The sequence below is a fragment of the Cloeon dipterum genome, chromosome 4 (genome assembly GCF_949628265.1).
Source record: "Cloeon dipterum chromosome 4, ieCloDipt1.1, whole genome shotgun sequence".
Classification (NCBI taxonomy): Eukaryota; Metazoa; Arthropoda; class Insecta; order Ephemeroptera; family Baetidae; genus Cloeon; species Cloeon dipterum.
This window is the reverse complement of record NC_088789.1, coordinates 32,937,458-32,959,808: the sequence shown is the minus strand read 5'-3', so window position 1 is coordinate 32,959,808 and position 22,351 is coordinate 32,937,458. Positions and strand designations below refer to the sequence as shown.

General features: G+C 40.8%; 2 protein-coding genes across 2 annotated transcripts; one reads left to right on the top strand and one right to left on the bottom strand.

Annotated features, from left to right (window-relative positions):
• The first annotated feature begins 1,217 nt into the window (after positions 1–1,217).
• On the top strand, positions 1,218–3,973 carry LOC135943025 (uncharacterized). The gene is made up of 3 exons (XM_065489412.1): positions 1,218–1,650; positions 2,106–2,277; positions 3,408–3,973. The coding sequence occupies exons 1-3, from the start codon at positions 1,313–1,315 to the stop codon at positions 3,747–3,749; spliced, it is 852 nt and encodes a 283-aa protein (XP_065345484.1). The 5' UTR covers positions 1,218–1,312; the 3' UTR covers positions 3,750–3,973.
• An 11,525-nt stretch (positions 3,974–15,498) lies between these two features.
• On the bottom strand, positions 15,499–17,703 carry LOC135943262 (uncharacterized). The gene is made up of 6 exons (XM_065489716.1): positions 17,582–17,703; positions 17,245–17,390; positions 16,991–17,184; positions 16,411–16,926; positions 16,054–16,355; positions 15,499–16,003 (listed from the first exon to the last, which is right to left on the bottom strand). The coding sequence occupies exons 2-6, from the start codon at positions 17,387–17,389 to the stop codon at positions 15,595–15,597; spliced, it is 1,566 nt and encodes a 521-aa protein (XP_065345788.1). The 5' UTR covers position 17,390; positions 17,582–17,703; the 3' UTR covers positions 15,499–15,594.
• Positions 17,704–22,351: the final 4,648 nt, after the last annotated feature.

The following is a 22,351-nucleotide window of genomic DNA, read 5'->3' as shown; positions in this document are numbered from 1 at the left end:
TTCATAAAGAGTTAGTTTGGATCTTGGATTAACATCGTAAACGCGTATCACGAAAAATTCTTGCTGCAAAAATCGTAGAAATTCTTGCCGATTGCAACGTTGCCGTCGCAACTTTTTTCCTTTGTGGCAACACAAGCCTGCGCGACAGCTGCTGATCAGCTGTGCCAGAACGGAAGTTCGGGAAACCGCGCATATTTACGATCCGCAAAGGTAAGTTTCAACCTAAATTGAAGGTTTCGAGAGGGTTCACGCAAATAACCATGAAAATAAACACATTACACCCGTGTGTCATATGTCATACGGGTTTTACGACTGCTAATATTACATTATCATACATATTATTTTGTGTAATACATACAATTTGTCATTTCAGAGGAAATTAAGATGAATCAATTAAACTTCTCGCAAGTCTCCTCGTGGGCGTCGTATTGGACAGGCCTAGATGGCCAGTATAGATTCGGGGAACGAACAGTAAGTGCCTCAAGTTCCACGGTGCCACGCCTCCTGACTATGATGCCACAGCATTTTTACTACAGCGCTCCAATTCCTCAGCTCCAGGAGCAGTTCCAAGTGGCCGAACTACCCGCAGAAATTCCAACATCAACCACCATCAAGGCAGCAGAAAATTGCTCCATCACCGGCAAGAGGAGGTATATTATTTTGATCGAAAAAAATCGATTCTCAACTCTGCAATTTTCTTGTCTATTTTATATATTGCAGCCAAGAAGCCAATCAACGAGTTTGAGCTGATGTACGAGATCAAGTTTCCCAAATCAAAGAACAACCCTCCTCGTCGCTCGGTCTCCGACCGACTCGACGTGCCTGTGCCGCTCAAGAGAAGGAATTACGCTCCTGACTGGCAAGCGCCTCCTTCCTGGAGCCCTTTCTGCCAAGACAACCACTTTCCTGATCACCAGGTGGTAAAAGGAAATATTTTATTCCTCGACTGGCTCTTTAACTTTGACAGATTAAGGCGGAAGGGTATTTTATACTGAGGGAATAGCGTCTTTTTATTTGCCATTGCGTTCGTGCCGCGGAAATTTGGCCGATCGTTCACCCCGCCCACTTTTGGTTCTCGAAAATGTCTACCATGTGGAGCTAACTTCACTCCGATCAGCTGACTTGTGCGGGCGATGCAGAGGGATATTAAAGTCAAAGGGCCGAACGATCGGCCAAATTTCCGCGGCCTCTAAAATTATTGTTTGTAATTTTTCTGCAGAGCCAGTCCAAAATTCCCGGTCAGGGTGGCTCTCGGCAGGGTGAGCAGGTTCGCCAGGGTAGTCCGGCGGTGACAACCAGGTACTACCGGCGGATGGGCAAGAGAGACCCGCCCCTTCGGCCAGGCGTGCGCGCCTTCTGCACCTACGACACGGACCGGAAGCGCAGCAGAAGCAAGAAGCTGAAGGCCGAGGGCCGCAAGCTGCAGTTCGTGTACAAGATCAGGGCGTGTCTGTGGCACAAGACCAAGATGGGGCTGCACAAGAAGAAGACGCGCCTTGGCAGCATTCTCAACAGGCAGCGCCTCTACCGGCAGGTCATGAACAACAAAATGTTCTGCAGGAAGTCGCACAGCCAGTACTTCACCAGGAATGCTGACAAGCCACACGTTTCTGTCAAGGCCTTCAACACACCTGATTTGGACAAATGCCGGTACGATTTATACTGAAACTGAATAAACCGCGGAATATTGGCCGATAATTCGCCCCACCCCTTTTTATATCCCTCTGCATCGCGCGCACGAGTGAAGTTATAGACTTACGAGAGGTCTACCACATGGAGCTAACTTCAGTTCGGTCAGCTAACTCGTGCGAGCGATGCAGAGGGATGTAAAAGTGGGCGGGGCGAACGATCGGCTAATATTTCGCGGCACGGACTGATTAAAATATGAGAAATTTTGGTTTCAGTGGGTTTTTAAGATATAATTTATGTCCCTGGGCCCGCGCAGGAACCAATTTTATGAATTTCCGACTTTTATGAGACTTTGGTTTGTAATTTTCGCGCTTTGTTCGATTCGTAACGGACTCTACCTTCTCGTTATTGAGCAAACACTTGAGTAACTTGAGTTTATCTCTTTCTTGAACCTTTCCATTCTGTCTCTTACTCAGCACGGATGAGTACGTGTCGCTGGTGGCTTTGTGCTCGCCGACTTCGTGGCAGGAGCCGAGACACGCCTACTTTCGCCACTTGGAGTACCAACTGTTCCGGCTCGACCCGGCTGGACTCGAGTTTGCAAGCCTGCAGCACCAGATGAAAGATTCCAATTTCGGGATTTTGCAAGTAAGTTTCTAGACACTTTATTTCGGACGCTCGAAAATATTTATTTTTCTCTAAATGAAATCGAGATTTGAGATGAAACATTTTGTTTTAAATCAATTATTTTATTAATTCATATACGTGTAGCGATGTAGATGACCAAAATGTCTTTCTTTAAAGACTGAAACGCTTGAAGCGGCCATATTTGCGCGTGACACAACAACATGCATGCTTTTGCGACTCTTGAACCCTTTGGCGGGCCAGACTGTCCGTCAAAGTGGTGAAATTGACCGAAGCGACAGCGAAATAACAGTCCAGAGCCCAATCTCAGGTCGTGCAACCTGAGAAAGGTCGTTGAAGGGTAAGGGTATGAAATCGTTGCTGAGTAGATCGCTAAATGTGCTCAAAATTAGGGAAATAGACTTAAAAACTGGGCTTGGAGCGGATCTCAGGTCGCGGGGTACCCTGAAAAACGTTGTTAGGGTACCGCAGGTCAAAGCCCAATCAAAGACGTGTTCAATGAGCTGTCGTGGTCGATGATCGGATGAACGACCGAATTAAAACAAAAATCAAATCATTTTCATCGCGTGAAGCTGTAAAACCGGAAAAAATTAATTTTAATTTTTCTATGGGCCCGAAAAATCTGAAAATCGGTTTCTAGACTGGCTTTGGTCCTGCCCGTGCGATGGAGTTGATAATATCTTTTAAGTGACCTTCGTTTTGAAAAAAAAAAACGAATTTTCGATTTCCCGAAGTGCTAAAATCCCGTTTTTGAAAGTTAAAAATTATAGCTCTTAAGATTTGGATCGGATTGGCTCGAATTCAGAGTTAAAATGTTCACAGATAAGTTAAGCGACTATCAAGGAGCTATTTTTTTCTAACATTCCCTTATAAACCGGAAAATTTGAACTTTTTCGAAAATATGGCCAAAAATTCCTAAAAATTCGAAAAATGGTCCGATTTAGAAAAACCGCACACAAGCGGACACAAACCATCTAGGGGCCTCGACTGGGACCCAAATCGGCGCAGTCCGGCCCATAGGGCCCCGCGTTGGCCCCGAAAACCAAATCAAAAGTGTCATAAATCGCGTTTTTTTCGAATTTAAAATTTAAAAAAACTGCTGTATTAAATTTTCCTCAAACTTTGATCATCAGGCTGTCCGTCTGCAAAACCTGTTTCTGTTCGGTGCGTACCTGAGCAAGAAGGAGCAGATGGAGAGTGGCTCGACGCTGCTGACCGAGGTGGTCAGGTTCTTCTGCGTGGAGAGAGATCACGTGAAGCACCTGTGCAAGCACGGCTTTGACTCGAGGCGTCTTACAGACGACCTGAACGCCTACCTGACCCCCAGGGAGGCGCACGCCCATAGGCCAAGGAATAATGTCCTCATGGTGGCTGCCAGGGCGATTGTACTGCCGGCCAAGCTGGCCAGGACCGAAAATGACGTCTACCCTGAGTACATCTTGGACTACGACTATCTCAATCTTATCAAGCATTGATTTTTTTCACTTTACTTTTGATTCTCTGAAGCAGAGAGATAGGGATTTTTGAATTTATGTGACTTCGGGGGCGATTTTGTTTCGCCTCCTGCGGCAAAGGGGGGAGCGTGTGAGTGTAACGAGGCTCAAGGCCCAACAATTCACACTCAATTGAGTTTTTCATGTTTACATTTATGATTTGCTGTAGATAAAGCAAGACGAAAGCGTCCTCTGCGAATAATGGCCCGAATTTAGATATTGCATTGCTGCTAATCGTGTTTGTAGCATGCATTCGAGATTCAAAACACAATGAAATTATGAGGAAATTTCAGATAACTAGCAATTATAACAATAAATTTAAATAAAATAATTATCAAAAAATATTATTTAATTTCAATAAAAGTGCGCTTTGGCCAACAGATTAACAAAACAGCTGGAATAAAATAACACATAATTTATAAATCACATTCATCGCACTAATATAATTATTTCGACCTTAAGGACACGAAATTAAAATTAAAAATCCCTTCAGGTGAGCGCGGAGATGAGGGGGTAGTCTAGTCACTCTTATGGCCCGAATTCTTCCCTTCCCGACCCAACCGTTGGTGTCGCGTCGGTCGCTTTAAAATAGGTCTTATGGCCGCCATATGCGGTGTTTTGTGGGCGTAACTTGGTGACGTCATAAAACGTCCGAAAACCCTCCCAACCCCGAACGGACGCTTCAAAAATCAGCCCACAATCGAACAATCGCTCCGATACACACAATCAATATTTCACTCAAAATTAAGAACTAATTTTGGACATTCTTTCGAACTTCATTAAAAAAAATTACGTTTCAAAAAACTAGCAGTGATATTTTTCAAAATATTCTTTTTGTTTTGGTCTGAACAGGTTTATATATTAATAGATTTGAAAAACACGTTTTTAAAACTGATATTTATCCATGTTTATTGTGGTGAAGAGTTTAATTAATCGAACATATTGACCGCATAATATTGATAAAGGATTGTACAAACTATGCAATTGAATTCGAGTTTTTGTGGTCTGTACAATAACCAGAGTGTGTAATTTTTTTCTCGTGTGACTGCGAAGGTGGGAATTGAAGCAGTTGAATGATATAAAGAACTTGTAACACTTAAATTATTTCTTTCTGCATGATTTCAAGTGCGATTTGTACAAACCACGACATTGGAATTTGCTCTTGCAGTGGTGGCACTTTTTAACATTCAGGTGAAAACTTTTCATGTTATTGACAGAAACAACTAATTTGCAATATGTACATACCTTAAAATTGTGGTTGATTAACATGTTTCCTTAGGCTAAATTCAGTCGAGTACATATTTTCACACATTTTGCATTTCATATATTTCGGAAAGTGCTTGCAAGCTATGTGCAGTTTCAAATTATATTTTTTTATTGCTTTGTAATCGCAATCATTGCATTTGAATTTTCTTTCCATGTCATCGTTCCCATGAGCAGAGTCAAAGTGAATTTCCATTTCAATTTTTGTTTTGAAGAATGAAAGGCAACCATAGGAAGAGCATTTTACAGGAAAATCTTTGTGAACTTTGCGAACATGATTGTTGTAGTTGGATGCTCCCACAAATTCCTTTCCACATAAACTGCAATTGAATTTTTTTCTTTCCTTTGGTTTTTCGTGGACATTCTTGTTGTGCTCTTCTTTTTCTTCAAGAGTGTGGTAATATGTAGCACATTTGTGGTTTTCACATCTGATGGCTTCCTTGTGCATTTTCTTTATATGCTCTGACAAATATCGAGCATATTTAAATCTTTTCCCGCAGTAGATGCATTTCCAACGCCTCCTCGGCAGCGTTTCAGCTTCGACAAATCGTCTTTCCTCGCCGTCACTTTGTGGCAGCTCAATTTTCTCCAACTGCACCCAACACTGCTCCAAATTTCCCTCTAAAAACGAACACAAAATTAACAAAACACATTGGGCTTCGAATGCGTGAATTTTACCAAAATAGTAATTCCGCAGCTCCTTCGCTGCTTCGTCCGAATAATCCGAATTCCTGGGCCACCAAACCAAATCTTCGTCTGACATTCCATCGAATTTCCAGAGAAACCTTTGGGAAAATTCCTGAAATAAAAAAGAAAATTCCTTGTATTCTTTTGAACTTACTCGGCATCCCAGATGCAAAAGTAGCAAATCTTGTCCTCGTCCAGGATTTCCTCGGCCAACTCGTACTCACAGACATTGAGAAACCAACTCTGCAGTTTCTCCTTGTCCACGTGGACAGCGAGGACAGCGCCATCCACCGTGGGACGCTCGCAAATCAAGCACAACTCCTTTTGCAACGACATATCTAATGGACCACCTGAACCTGAATGAATGATGTAAGGTTCCAGGTGGCTTTACTGTGTGTAAGCGATCACAGCGCTGCTCTTAGGGTAAAATATTGAATTAGAAACATTTGAATGTTAAGTAGCGCCATTTAAAAAGACGAGTAAACATTTTGACTTTACAGTTGACTTAATAATTTAATTTAATAAAATTAAAAATACATTGGTTTCTCCAATGAAATTTAAAAACGATGCTAATTATAAATTTTCTAGGTGTCAATTTCCTTGGGATCGAGTTTGCGTGGAATTTCGCTCAAATGAATGCTCTGCCCTTTTGAAAAAAGGAATGTTAATTGCCAGCAAAATCTGTACGCTTTGAAAGTTATTCACAAAAACCTCCATATTGATTTTTTTGTGGCCTCTTAACAGTAAATGTCTCAATAATTCTATCTAAACTCCTTTCATGACTTCATGCGAAAGAAAGAACAATTTTGTGAGTGCCTGTAATGACGAAATTCCGAAATGATTTTCATCAAATTGCAGTAAAAACAAATTAATATAATGGTCAATTCGTAACTTTGAATAAAAGTGCTAGAAAGTACGTCGCAAATTTTTTTATTTAATCTAAAAGTTTATTTTATGGTTTTCGAAAATTTTCTTAAAAAAATATGCTAAATTTGCGAACACTTATGCAGCTAATTTTGACTTAAAGATATTTTTGAGCTTCTTGAAATTCGTCTTTACGCAATTTTTAAAATATTGCGCGAGGGTGAGATTTGAAATTGTTAAAGACTGTCTTTGACGAAATATCTGAGCACACCAATAGATTCTTGAGGATAAGTGGACATTTTTTCCGACCAAAAAGCGCAGCGCGACGTGTGAATCTTTTTTCCGCCAAAACAATATGAATGCAAGAAATGCGCATGCGTCAGAGCTGGCTGGATCTGACAAAGAAGTCATTTGTACAGCTGCGGTCTCTCTGCAAGTGCTCAAACCAGCTCTCACGCATGCGCACATCTCGCATTCATTTTGTTTTGGCGGGAAAAAAGTTCGCACGTTGCTCAGGACTTTTTGGTAGGAAAAAATACACATTTTACCTATAATTCTTTCCTCGAGAATCGATTGGTGTGCTCAGAAACTTCGTTAAAGACGTTTTTTACAGATAACCTTTTTTACAGGCCGGTTGAAAAGTATACGGTACGTGTGATTAAAAGTTCACGGCAGTTGGTTTCAGGTGCCCTCTGTCCCTGCTATCCCGTAACACTTTTCTATTAGTCAATATTTCGACGTGACAACCTTCGACGTGCCTGCAAGTACCTGCTCCCCAAATTTATCGTGGCCTGCATCATATTCAGAATTTTCAGGATGCTGGTCTTGGCTAAAATGAGGGTGTTAGCCTTTGAAAGATGCTTTTCGTCTACTTTCGGCAGGACACTCCTCAGATCGTCGAACAGCTTCGCCAATTTAGCCCGTCGATCTCTTTCGGCAGTGTTATGCCGAATTCTCTTCTGTTCAGCAGTTACCGCTGGGATCTTTATTTTGTTGCCCTTCTCTTTTTTGCTCCCGCGTTTAGCCGGCCGCACCTTCACTGGCGCCACGACAGGGACGGCAGCGCAATTGGGAACTAATGGCTTTGAGGCCCCACGGCAGCGACCACGCCCACGTCCACTACGGCCGCGACTCGTGCTGGCGATCGGTTCCGACACTTCCGACGCTTTCGAGCTGGACTGTCTGCTTTTCCGATCGCTCCACCGGCGTGGTAAAAGCAGCTCGTTGTTATTGGCGTCTTGCGACGTGCTCGGCTTCGGGAGGGTTGGGAGGGAGAACGGGGTGACTGCCACGCACTGGGAGCCTAAGCTGCCGGAGTAGCCGGACGTCTTGGGAGTCGGAGGGGGCGACGGCGACATTGAATTGAAGCCGAAAATGTCCAAGTTCTCATCCTCATCTGCAATAGCGACAGGGAAAAGATTAAAAAACATCTTTGACGACGTTTCTGAGCACACTAATCGATTCCTGAGGGTCGAATTTGGTTAAATGGATATTTTTCCGACCAAAAAGTCCAACGTGAAATGCGAACGTTTTTTCCCGCCAAAACAATTTGAACTTATTTGCGAGAACTACGCATGGGTGAGATCTGGTTTGAGCACTTGCAGAGAAACCGACCTCTTTGTCAGATCGAGCCAGCTCTGTCGCATGCGCATTTCTTGCATTCATATTGTTTTGGCGGGAAAAAATGTTCACACGTTGCGCTGGACTTTTTGGTCGGAAAAAATAACCACTTTACTTAAATCGACAACAACTGAAGCAGGGAATAGAGAAATTCGTTTGACATGCGCTGATTTGGCTGATCGCTAGCCCCGCCCACTTTTTATATCCCGATAAGACATCTGATCGGAATGAAGTTAGCTCCATGTCGAAGACCTCTCGCGAGTACTAACGATAATTAAGTGAAATTAGGCGTAATAAAGCGAGAAACGAGAGCGGGAGTGTGCTTGACACGCCCCCCTCTGATGACCAATCAAAAGGTTTTCTGTGAAATAATGGAATGCCATGTTTTCTCAAATGATTTGGAATGCCCTGATCGAGAACTATCTGACGACGTGAGTCTTTTATTTGGGAAATGCGGAAAATCAGTGAAAATCGTGATTGCAAAATTCTGAGAGCTAACTTCTCTCCAATCAACTGACCCACGAAATTTGGATTTTTCTCTCATGATTAAATTTGACAAAAAATCAAAATATTTGAATTTAATAATTCAAAAATAAACATTCCTTATTATTATTATGCAGTTGTGAAATTTAAAATTTTGTTACGCACTGCTATTCAGCAACAGCGTCAAATCCAACTTGGCGACTGCGATGTTTGGGTGGACCATGATATAGGAATGGTCGTGGGCAATAATTGCCTTCAGGTCGACCGAGGGTTGTTCCTGCCCCTGCCAAAACGGGACGAGCAATAATGAGGCTTGATCGCCGAAGATTGGCCACTCAAAGAATTCGAACGCCGCTGAACTGACAATGAGCGACTCGGAATCGTACACATCATCCAAATATGAACCGTCGGTGTCCTGGATGGTGTCAAGCATACAAACATCTTCATCGCCTGTGCATACAAAAAGAAAATATGATATTAATTCATTCAGATTGTCAGATGTCAAAAAGAAAAGTGGAAATTATTAAAAGTAGAATTTTAAATTTTTTTATTCCAGAAAGCTGCGCCGCCGAGTTCATTCCTATTCCAAATAGGGGTGAGGAAACGACAGAGCGAGCGGAGAGTTTTGAATTTCATGCCGTGCTAGGAATTTGGGGAATTTGTGCTCAAATCGCTTTTTGAAATATTTACCGCACGAAAAGAAAATTGATTTTAGCGCTTGACCCCAATGCAACAGTACATAATTACAGAAAATAAAAATCAGTATAGATGTAGACCAAATTCCAAGTTTGAAATGTGTAAAAATCCGCCGGATGTACTCACTAAACAACATTTTTTCTTTAATTTGAAGAATGGCTTGCGGCGCGGCGAGAGCATGAAGCGAATGAGATAAAACTAGGTCAGTTTGACAGAGACTGATGATGCAAAGTGATGGCAAAGCAAAGAGTAGGTAAATAAGGAAAGAGAGGGAGCTGATTGTGAGCGAGACGCGAGGGGCAGCCCACATTTGTGGAGGAGAAAAAATCGTGTGCTCTACGCGCTCAGCCAAGAAGCAGGAGGATCTCGTCTCGTCGGGTTGGTTGTCGCTCGACCTGCGTGTTTCCTGCTCCACGGCCACGCCCGCCGCGGATCAGATCGATTAGCGGGAGTATGTTAAATAAAGATTTTCCTCTTTCTCAGCTTTAATGTAATCAATAAATATTCAACTCTAATAAAAGATAATATTTTTCCTCATTTCTTTAAATGGCGCCAAAAAGATTCAAAATTTTATAATCTTATCTCCTCCCTAAGAGCAGCGCTGTGATCGCTCATTAGCCACCTGGAACCTTCCATCATTCATTCAGGTTCGGGTGGTCCATTAGATATGTCGTTGCAAAAGGAGTTGTGCTTGATTTGCGAGCGTCCCACGGTGGACGGCGCTGTCCTCGCTGTCCACGTGGACAAGGACAAATTGCAGACTTGGTTTCTCAATGTCTGCGAATACGAGTTGGCCGAGGAAATCCTGGACGAGGACAAGATTTGCTACTTTTGCATCTGGGATGCCGAGTGAGCTCAAAAGAATTCAGGAATTTTTCTATTTTATTTCAGGAATTTTTCCCTTAAGGTTTCTCTGGAAATTCAATGGAATGTCAGACGAGGATTTGGTTTGGTGGCCCAGAAATTTGGATTATTCGGACGAAGCAGCGAAGGAGCTGCGGAATTACTATTTTGGTAAAATTCACGCATTTGAAGCCCAATGTGTTTTGTTAATTTTGTGTTCGTTTTTAGAGGGGAAATTGGAGCAGTGTTGGGTGCAGTTGGAGATTATTGAGCTGCCGCAAAGTGACGGTGAAGAGAGACAAAATGTTGAAGCTGAAACACGGGCGAGGCGATGGAACTGCATCTACTGCGGGAAAAGATTCAAATATTCTCATCATTTGTCAGGACATATGAAGAAAATGCACAAGGAAGCAATCAGATGTGAAAATCGCAATTGTCCTACTTATTACCACACTCTTAAGGAAAAAGAAGAGCACAACAAGAATGTCCACGACAAACCATATGCACGAGACAAATTAAATTGCAGTTTTTGTGGGAAGGAATTCGAGGAATCAATAAACTACAACCAACACATTCGTAAAGTTCACAAAGATTTTCCTGTAAAATGCTCTCGTCATGGTTGCTTGTCATTTTTCAAAACAAAAATTGAAATGGAAATTCACTTTGACTCTGCTCATGGGAACGATGACATAGAAAGAATGTTCAAATGCAATGATTGTGATCACAAAGCAACGCTAAAATTCCATTTGGAACGGCACATAGCTTGCAAGCACTTGCCGAAATATATCAAATGCAAAATGTGTGACAAAATGTACTCAACAGAATCTAGTTTGAGAACGCATGTTAATCAAACCCACAAATTCAAGGTGTGCAATCATTGCCAATTGGATGTTTCCATTGAAAATATGAGAAGATATCACCTGAAAATTGCTAAGTGCTGTCGCTGCAGGAGCAAATTCCACTGTCGTGGTTTGTACAAATCGCACTTGAAATCATGCAGATAGAAATAACTTAAATGTGGAAGTGCTCAAATTCATTCAACTTCAAATACCGCCTTATTGTTTCTCGCTAGAAAAATAACACAATTTGTACAGAACACGAGGATGCTGATTGCATCACATATTGCATGTACAACCATGTTGTTCATATTTTGTTCACTGTCCTATCACAATAAAAAGGAAAATTTTTAGTTCAACACGAAATATTTGTTAAAATGAACCAGTTCAGACCAAAACTAAAAGTTAAATTTTGAACAAAATATCTCTTTGTTTTTTCATACATTTTTTTCTTAAAAGCAAAGAATCTACATTACTTTCGAGTAGAATGCCAGCTGGTTACGAAATTTTATATAATCATAATGAACAATAATATTTAATTGCAATTAGCAAAAATCTAGCGTCAAATTTAATTTGTTTGGGATCGAATATGATTTTACTAACTGTTAAAAGAGAAAATATAAAAAAATTAATTTAAATTCTTAAGGCTCTATCGAGGTGTGCAACTTGTCCAGACAGCATATTTCCGTTTCCTACCAATTAAGCCATAAGATATCAGATTGCTATAAAAGTTCTTATTTGAAGATAGGACAGGCAAGTTTTTGCCAACATTAAATTACTTTCATCTATCATCAAATAACGAGCCTTTTTAAAATGGAAAAAACTGCTTCGTACTGCATATGATAGTGAAGATAATAAAATAGAACACGTGCCCTCTTTCGCTACCAAATAAGGAATGAAGCGGCATTATATTTCAAAATTATTTGAAGACAGAGACTTCCTTACTTATAGTGCGCCTACGCAAGTCAATTAAATGTACATATATCGATATATCCTATCTTTAAAGCGATTTGGAATTAAAATCGATAAGAAATTTCCAGAAATTAAACTTTTGCGCGCTTGAGAAAACCAGAAGTTTGGCAACGTTGGGTGGCTTTAGGGTTGATTGACCCGACTGCCACCTGACCGCACTTGCAGGAGAAGAAAAACAGGCATAACATCGACGAGCAGAATAAATACCATAAAAATTAGCAGAATTTCGTGTTATTGGCCATTCTTGAAATTCTTTCTTAAAATAGATCAAAGTAAAAAATGGAATTTTGTCGTTATTTGACAATTATTGTGTCATATGCGTTCAAATAGCTTAAATTTTTAAAGACAAAATAAAAATTATTACCAAATAAACTCTATTAAGATCAAAAAATACGCAATGAATTTGGAAAATCTGCCCTTCTTTGCCAATTAGTTTTTACTAAAAATATCCTCGTATTAACAGGAAGTAATAGAAAAAAACGAACGGCAAATTTACATGTCTAAAAATTTTATTCAGTAAACCTTCTTTTCTTACAACTATAGAAACGCCTTGCTGAATTTGATCTTGACCTTCTTATTCTTTCCATTCTTTCATTTTTTCTCGAGTTGAAAAAGCGCATCTTATCTTTAATCAGATCGAAATAGTGGTTCTGGAAAAAAACAGTATTCTCATTCATAATGTCTCTGAAGGAATATATTAGTGGCTCTGAAATAGTACTCACCTTACTAATCGCCATTTCAAAAATTCCCTTTTCAATGTTTCTGACGTAGTTGCCCCATGAACCCAATGCAACACTTAGTGCGGCGTCAGGAAACATGGCAACAATTCTGTCGAATCGCACAAGATAATAGTTATTAGTGACAAATTCAGTCAGTTTTATATATATTTCGTTTACAGATTTAAGACTTCGACATTTCTGAGTTCTGAGGTGACCGATTTGTGCCACTCCTTCACTTCCTGGTTAGGATAGTAGTCAGGTTCAGGTTCATTCGCTGGGCCCTGTTGTTGTCCCTCCGCCATATCTGGAATTCTAACCTCTTGTTGAAAATGCTGCAATGAGAAAAGGGATTATGGTGTAAACAATAAGGGAATTGGGTGAAAATAAATTTAAAATAAAATTACACGAACAAAAAACGGTGTTGTCCTGAGCGACAGAGCTGACAGAAGGCTTATGTGTGGCAAAGGAGCATTTTTGGAATAAAAAGTATGGAATTAAAAATATGCTGGAATCTTGCAGATGTAAAAGGGAGAATTTAAGAGCATGTGGCATGTGAGGCAATGACAGCGATCAAGCGCTTCAAGGATTTTTCTCACTCCTCTCAATGAGTGAGGGAGCAAGTTAGGGTTTGTAGGGGAAGGTACAAAAGGTTAGAGCAGGCTGCCGTCTCCGCTCAACATAGCTGAACCCACTGTGCTTTTCAGCTTTCGTCACTTGATAAACATTTTTTTGTTAAGAGTTCATATTTTATTGACAGGATTTTAGAAAGAACATAAAATATTCTTATAATTTATATAATTTTAGAAGGACTTGCAGTTGAAGCAAATGTGAATTGCAACTTAGTCAGGAGTAATCTAGTTTATGAATTTTTCAAGAATTTGCCTTTATCTAGAATTACGTTGCAACCTTCGCGTAGCCAGGCATTTTAATTCGGGCCGCGGGACAGATATAACTTTCCAGTAGTTACCCTCCCGGTGACCTTTCAGGATAATTTCTGAGACACTTCCAACACTTCTCAAAATATAAATTGAGTAAAAATATGAATAACATATTTAAATTATTAATTTATAAAATGAAATTTAATCTTGATAAAATATAAATTTTAGACGAGCGGATTAAGATCGCGTAGTTTCTTAAATTACTGGACATGCTCATCACCGGCGTCGGCAAATCAAAACCCTATCGAAAAACTCACTGTCGTCAGTGCCAAGCCTTTATTATCATGTCAAATTTTTTTGTCAATTTCGTTTCTGTCCAAAATAAAACATTCAAATCACTAATAGAAAACGCAAGAAAAATACTCGTCTATAAATATGTCTGTGTGCGTGCAGGTACCTCTTGTCCACCTCCGAGCCGACCGATAACGAGATCCTCGGTCCCAATACAGGTATTTTTCCTTTTAAATGGGAAATTTTCCGGTTATGTGTTTAAAATTTAATTAATTTAACTAAGTCTAGTCAAGCTCTTTTTTGCCCAACGATGCTGTGATATAAAGATTCAATTCAAAGGTCAAAGTACCATCAGTTTCCTCGAATTAAGCAGGTTCCGAGTAAGACACCATCAAATACAGCAGAACTAAGCAGATTGTGAATGACCCTGCGAAAAATTATAATGTAAGACGCGAGAAGCAACAGTACGCTGCTTACCTGTAAAAAATATAAAGGAAATGTTCAAATCCAGTGCACGTTGTGTCTGGTTTTCTTCTCCGCGTCTGTGGTACTTTTGACTTCAGGATTTGGTGCCTCGGTCTCGAAAGTTGCTTCATTTCCAAAGTTCAGACTCTCAGTTGTCGTTTCAGGTTTCTGAGAATGAAAAAAATAACAATTTTGCTCAAATTTTAATAAAGTTGTTAAGAAAATCGTAAGAACAGAACATTTATTTAAGAATATTTCAAAAATTACCAACCTTCTGCTCCTGCACCTCCAGCTGTTTCATTTCCAGGCTCTTCACCTGCTTCTTGTCCAGGTTTTCATCTGTGCCGCCGCTGTTGGACAGATTCAAATCAGCGGCGCCGCCCGGCAGCTGGTCCCCTTGCCCTTGCTGCAGCTGAAAATAAACATTTAAAAATCAGCTCTTAATCTTACCCTCTAACATTTAAGAATCACCTACTGGCCTTGTCCAGGTCCAGAGGCCGCAAAAAGGACGATCATTGTCAGGCACACTCCTTGAATTAGCATGCACATCATGCACGCTTTTCCCGCTTTTTTTCCAATCAACATATTAAATTGAATATTTTTCCTTTATCAAAAATATTTCTGGTATGTCAGATACTATTATTCTTCTGTTACACAAAATTGTTTGGTCTTTGGAACTGACAATGAAGAGTTAAGATGTTTAAAATTATATATGTAGGAACAAATTAATAAAAATGATTATTGAAAACAAAGCTGCTTTTCCTGCAAGATGAGTCATGCGCAGTCAAGCAGTTAACTATTTGTGCGGAGTGCAGGATCGTGGATGGTCTGATTGTACGTTAGTGGCATGTTTTTTCCTTTTTGGCCCAATCAGAAATATCATGGTACTCCACCGCGAGAAATAAATCGACTTGCTTCCTGCTCAACAGTGGAAATTCGCATTGAAACTAAAATAATGGTTTTCACTGGTCCATTAATTTTAAATATTAAAATATAGGGAAAAAATTAATAATAATTTATTTTATATGGTTAATGGAGGAATTTTTCTTGCTACATTGGGGGCTAAGGAGATAATTTTCGATTCACAAGACGCATTTTCAAAACAAAGAGCAGATTTTATTTTTTATGAATAAAATCTATCTATGTTACTTTCGTCAAATTCCATTCGAAAGCACAAAATTGACAGACTAAATATTTAAATAAACCAGATTCATGGTTTGAATGCAACACCTGCAAATTTCTCAAACTCCTTGGTCATCATGTCCATAGCCTCGTCCTGAAAGTTCTCGCTCACAACCTGGTCAACCACTTCGTCATAACGGAGAAGGATGCAATCATTCATCATGGAAAGATGGACGTCAACCAGAAAAGGAAGGAACGCAGAGGCAGTTTTAGCCAGGCGTGAGGCGGCCCCGAAGTGGGCAAAATTGAAATCTGGGTCCACGGTGTGAACCAGGTTCAAATGCAAGGACTGCAAATGCCTTAGGATCATCTTCTGCTCAATCAGGGTGGCAGCGCCCCTCAAGTCCTCCTCTCTGTACAGTCCTTCCAGTTTGATTTCCTCAAGTTTCGGCGAGGACAAGATGCTCAACAGCGGCATGACGTAATCGACCTCCGAACTGTGGAGAGGTTATTAGTAAAAGTGATCAATTATTATTTAAAAAATTACCTATTTTCCCAGATGAAACTACGCAGTTCTGGGAAGGCACCTGAGACCGAATTTGGAATGATGACGTTGCTCAATTTTAGTTCTTCCAGGCGCGGGCAGCATTCCAAAATGCGTCCGAACGTCAGTCCTTCCAATGGACTCTCCTCGTCGTACACCATGTGCAGCGTGCGCAGGTTCTGTCCGTAAACGCTCATCAAATATTCCACGTGGGCCAAATCACAGCTGTGCAGAACCAAAGTCTTCAAATGTGAAAACTTATCAACAGCTCCCACTCCATACAGATTGATGAACACGTCGCCCACCTACAAAGCAAAATCGCAATATTAATGGAAAATTATGTCTGATATTAAAAATTACATGCAAGCGAGTGATGAACGGGTACTTGACGTGGAGTTGCTCCTTGCCATCAAAGTACTCTTCATCACAGTGCAAATATAAGAATTTCCTTTGCTGATTTGGAGTCTTGTCTTCGTCCTCTTGCAGACAAGCAGTTGTGTCCTCGTCCCGCTGCGAGGCGTCAGTGTAGTCCAGCTGAGGGGCAACCCTAGCATAAAACGACAGGAGACGGATACGCCAATTGTCGTCTTCAAGCACTCTCAGGTGCTGCAGGGCACTTGAAAGCAGGTTGTTTCCACAGCCAGAAATTTCCCTGTTGATAACTAGGGATTTGACGCCCAACACCCAAAGGCTTGGCAAAGCTCTGGAAAGCTTTATTAATCCATCAGGGTCGAAGTGACAACATCCGAGCCGCAGAATCTTCAGCTTCTGCATTTTTGTCAGCGGCCGCAGCAGATTCTGAATGAAGAGCTTCGGGGAACTCTTCATCGACAGCTCTTCGATTTTTGGCGCGAATTGAGCCAACAACTCGCAGACCTAAATACAGAGCCAATTTCAAATTTATAGTATGTATATATTAACAAATTTGAAATTTGCACACCTGAATAAACGAGCTCTTGATTTCATCAATAGGGCAAAAGGTGAACATGTTTGTAAAGTCGACCGAGACGGTCCTCTCGCCGACCAGGTGTGGCAGCGCCTGCATCATCTTGCCAAACTGCTCCAAATTTCCTTTTGGAGCAAAACACTTCCACTGCAAAATCCTTTGCAACAGTTTCTCGCGAATTTCAGAGGCTGTGACAGAGACGCAAAATTTTAAGTCTTTAATCTAATCAAACTTAATTAATTACTTACGTAGGTTTAAATCTTCATTGAGTTGGAAATTAGAGGCAATGAACTGAAGAGCCAGAACCTCCAGCCTTTGCTTCCTCATCAGATTCTGGAGCCTGACTGTGGTCAACTCCACCAACTGATCGTCAATTCGTTGCTCGGCGCTCATGCTGTGGAAAATGCACACAATTAATTCATTAATTATTGTCATTCTGTGTAACACGCTTTTTATGACGATCCAGCCTCCCGAATTTCGTGATCTGAATCACAATTAATCCTCGAAATCATCACAGAATTAGCAAAATAAACACTCGAGGAACGCAAATGATATGTTTCTTGGCGCGTAGAGCAATATATTTACCTGAATAGACGTGAGAGTTACTGTCAAAATTCCCGAGATAATTTTTACCAAGAATACAAGAATAGTATCATCAAGGACAAACAAAATTATAAAAATGGCCGACGATCATTAGACGATTCAAAGGGATTCGAATAAGGAGTGAGAATAAGGTTGCAAGAAACTCCATATTTACTCATAACTCGATTGAAAATACCACATTTCCAAATTAAATAATAAATTCTTAATCTTTGAAAATTAAATTATAATCATTTATCATTTTTGGAACTTACATTAGAAACTGCTATTCTTTTCTCCGCAACGCACACTCCTTCTCCTTCGCAGCGCGCCAAACAACGAATGCCGCGGCAAGCGCCAACAATTAATTGCGTGTAGCATCGTATAACTGCTGACTGGCAGAATTATGTCCCTTCCATGCGCACCACCGGCGCTACCAACTAAAATTCATAACTCTTGTACGCGTCGCTCGTTACTTTCACTTTCTCTGTTTCTCACACCCCTGGTGCTCACAATCAGAATCAGCGTCCAAATTAAAATTGTTGAAACTCAAACGGTCGGTCGGCCATCTTGGTGCTCTTTTGCACGACAAGCACAAGCACAAAATTCTTGATTCTTGCTCTCAAAAATAGAGGAAAAGTCGCGGACGAAGTACAATATTTGCACTGGATATTTTCACATCCGCATAGTTTATTTTTGATTGGTAAGGCATAGCAAGGAGGTGTTGAGCCTGGAAAATCCTGCTTTCAGCGGCAGCAAAAGGAGAGCTTCATGGCCGCACGGAAAGGTGACCGTTTTGAACTGTTAAACTATGTAAATCTTTGTATTTACGCTTGAAAAGGGACAATTTAAGAAATTTACAGTTTGCCCACAAGCTGTTTTTGTGATTTTATTAAATTTTTGCTACCGCACCTCTCTTAATTAGTAAAACATGGCAGGAATGCGGTACATACAAAAGCAGCTTGATTAACCAACTGACATTAACCGACGGAATCCGGGCTTCTGATCAAATATAATTGTGACTTAATTAGTTTATGAAACTGGTTAACTGAATAAATGCTGAACTGCACGCGGCTAGTTTGGAATTTGGAAGTCGCACTCTCGCACCTTGTGTTGCTTGCTAGTTAATGATTTTCAACGCTGCCACGACTACTGTTGGAAAAATTACATACGAATGCAAAAAAAACTCTGCTCACTGCGACAGATAGAGGCTTAAAAAAATTAAAATTTGGCCGCATTAGCCCTGCATTGCGGCGGATCAGAGAAAAACTTATTGGTTTTCGAGTGTTTAGAATCAAGAGGCAGGCATGCAGGCGCACTACTTGTGAAATGAGCAGTTGCTCATCTTTTTGCGTAAATATGTTTAAATTAATTGATTTTTTTTTGTACCAGGTGAACTACCACCGGAAGTCTCGTGATGCTCGTTTGCGGAGGCACGAGTTACGGAGTTCCTCAGCTTCACATCTTGAAGAGGGCTCCGGCAGCGGTGCACTCTTTTCTCTAGGAGAGTCGTGATTTTTTACTTTATCTCTGTTGTGTGCTTTCATCCTGCAAAGAAAAGCGTTGGACGTGAGCCGCGCCACTCGTGGACGGCGCATGTCCAACACCTCTTTGTTGAACCTTCCATTGATTAGAACCTCTCTTTACTCCTTTTTCACTAATTGTTATTAATTCATGTATTTTTATTCATTCTTCTGTGTCTGTTTTTTCTGTCTCTCGTCTTACTGTCCGCCTCTGGTTTGCCAGAGACCAGAGTGGTGCGTTGAATTTAATATTCAACAAGCCTTCGCGGACACATTTGTGCCGAAAGGGGGGCTCCTTCCAAGAGGAGCTCTTTTTTCGGATCTCTTTTCCAGTTTTGCTTCTACATTCCCATTTCTAGTTTACTTTCGTTTGCTGTTCTTTTGGTTTTTCTGTTTCAGGGTGCACAGGGCATAGAGAGGAATTGCAGCATTCTAGCAGTTACCCAGGAATGCAGCAGCTTGAGTAAAGGTCTTTCACCTTTAAGACCGCACACTATCCAACTTCAACTTGCGAGCAGCATGTCCAAAGTCTCGCCTTCGTCTGGCAGCTTGTGCTCGTGCTCGTCGTCTGCGGTGACCACGCTCAGCCAGCCAGCCAGCCAGCCAGACAGTAATTCGGCAGCAGTCGTCGTCAACGCCTATGCACCGGCACCATCAGGTCCCTCTTCTTATTTTTGGCTCCAGCTGGAAACTTGAGCAGCAGCGTTGCAACCATCTCAATAGTTAATATTTTGCAGGCCACAGCCTGCCAAATACATATTTTTAAGTGCTAAAAGTCTGAAGCTTGCGTACGAGAACATGTAGAGTGACATTTGAAGGACGCTCCCTAATGTTAAAGGTAAAGTTCAAGTTCCAATTAATATTTAGCCTAATAAATTCAATGCCTTTCCTAGGTTTTACCTTAATTGAGAGTCAAAGACGGGCTATGGTAGCCGAATACTTTTTCTGACTAAAAAGGTCCAATATTGGCGGGATCCTCCGCGGGAAGTAGGAGGAACATCTTTTGCCCGTACAGGCGAGTTTAACAAAAATGGTATTTTTCCTCATAGCTAAACCTCTGTTAATCAGTTGTAGTTGTAAGAAGTGGCGCTTCTATTCCAAGGCTCAAGTTCTTCAAGAATGGCGAGACTGACTGGCTGAAATTCCGTGGCTCCTTGGACCTGACCTCGCTCATGTCATTCGTCTTCAAGAAGATTGGCCAGACGGTGCAGATATTCGTGAGTCAGGGTGTTGTGAAAGGAGAAAAAGCTGCAGAGTGCAGGAGGAGGAGGAGCAGGCGGTGCTAGGATTAATAAAAATGTGCGGCGCAGACCTGGGATAGGAGCTGGCGCACAATCTGGACGAGTCGCTTCAGCCGCGACCGTCCGAAACCTGAAAGTCAGTCCGCGCCATCCTCCGCGATGACAGCTTGAGGTCATGCTATGGATCGAGCAAGGAGTGCAAAAAAGGTATTAAACACCCTGATTTGGATTGATCCTTTATTATTTTGATAATGTGTTTTATTGCTGATCGTTTTTGACTTCACAATAATGGATAGTGGAGAAACGAGGTTTTTAGTCAAGGCGGCTTCGAACACCGAGGGCTCGTCCATTTGGGGAAACAAATAGATTTAAATTAATTTTTGTTGTGTTTCCGCTATTTTTAAATACTTAAACCAATTCTTTCTCTGCAAGCAGACACCAAAGTAATAAGCGACCTCTCTAGGCGATATCCTGGGGATCTTAACAGGAGCAAAAAAATGTTTGGCGAGTGTCCGTCCACAAACGCCAAAAGCGAATGCTCAAATAATAAACAATCTAATGCCGTGTGTGTCCTGAATTTTTAGGACAGACTGAGAAGTTCCAGGGGCCTGTTATTCGAGCTGCAGCAGTTTGCAAGCAGCGCAGAGGCGTCGGGTCCAATGAGGCGCTGGTCAAATTCTTTGTGCCGTGCTGCAAGCGCCTTGCGACCACCTGGGGCCTGGGACAACCCTGACGTTAACGTTGCCAAGGTCGACTGCACCCTCGACGAGAATCAAAGGACCTGTGCTTCACTCGGAAGGTGAGCGTCTTTCTTTTTTCTTTGGGACACGATTTGTGCTGGTTAAAAAATATACCGAATATCTGATTATGTTAACAGTTAACTTTCCCACTAAAATATTTTTCGGGGAGAAAATTTTAATTTAAATTCTAGAAAGGTGCCAACGCCCTGAAAGTGGCGCTAAAAGGAGGGGCAAGGGTAATTTCCCATGGCAGCTAGGGTCTAGATGAAAATTAAACTCGTTTGGTTTTCAATTAAAATTAACTATGTTCATTTATATATTCAGTCAAATGGAAGGAAAACGTCAAAGTGACGAAAAAAACCTTCCAAAATTATTGTGAACATGCGATTTTCTTAAAATACAATAGAAATATTTTCTATTAAAAATAACTTTGTTCATTTATATTGCACTAGGAGAGTTATTTAGTTGAATGGAAGGAAAACGTCTAAAAGTGACGAAAAAACCTTCCAAAATTATTGAGAATTGTGAACACACGCGACTACTGCTGGCTCACAAAGTTCTGGATTTCACAATGACAACCACACAGAGATGGCAAATTATTGCACTGCATACAAAAATATACAAGTTTACATATCTCTCGTTACACTAATAATAATTTTGTGAGTAAAAATATTCCTTTATACATTTGATTTTCTTAAAATACTATAGAAATATTTTCTATTTAAAATAACTTTGTTCATCTAATTACATTAGGAGAGTTATTCAGTCGAATGGAAGGAAAACGTCGTGACGAAAAAAACCTTCCAATTATTGTGAACACGCGACTTCTGCTCTGAGCAGCTAACGATTTCACAAAGATCACCACAGAGATTGCACTGTATATAAAAAATATGCAAGTTCGAATCTCCTCACGTTACATTTCATAGTATGTAAAAATATTCCTTTTTCTGGAAAAAATGTACAACAACTTCTTAAAATACGATAACAATACATAGATAGTATAAAGCTCACATTTTCAGAGCTATAAAATCACATCAGTGAAGGTTTATGTACAACTGTACATAAATCAAGTCTATCGTTTCACATTGAGCATAGATTCAAAAGTCTCACTTTCGCAAAAAAAAAGATTTAGGTACAATGATCACATCAGAAATAGAATGTGTAGAAATATATATCGCTTTTCTCATTAAATCGAGTGTTTGACAAGCGCTTTGCGCTTGGTACGTTGAATTATTGGACAATTCAAATCGCGTCGCACCCTTGGAGTATGGT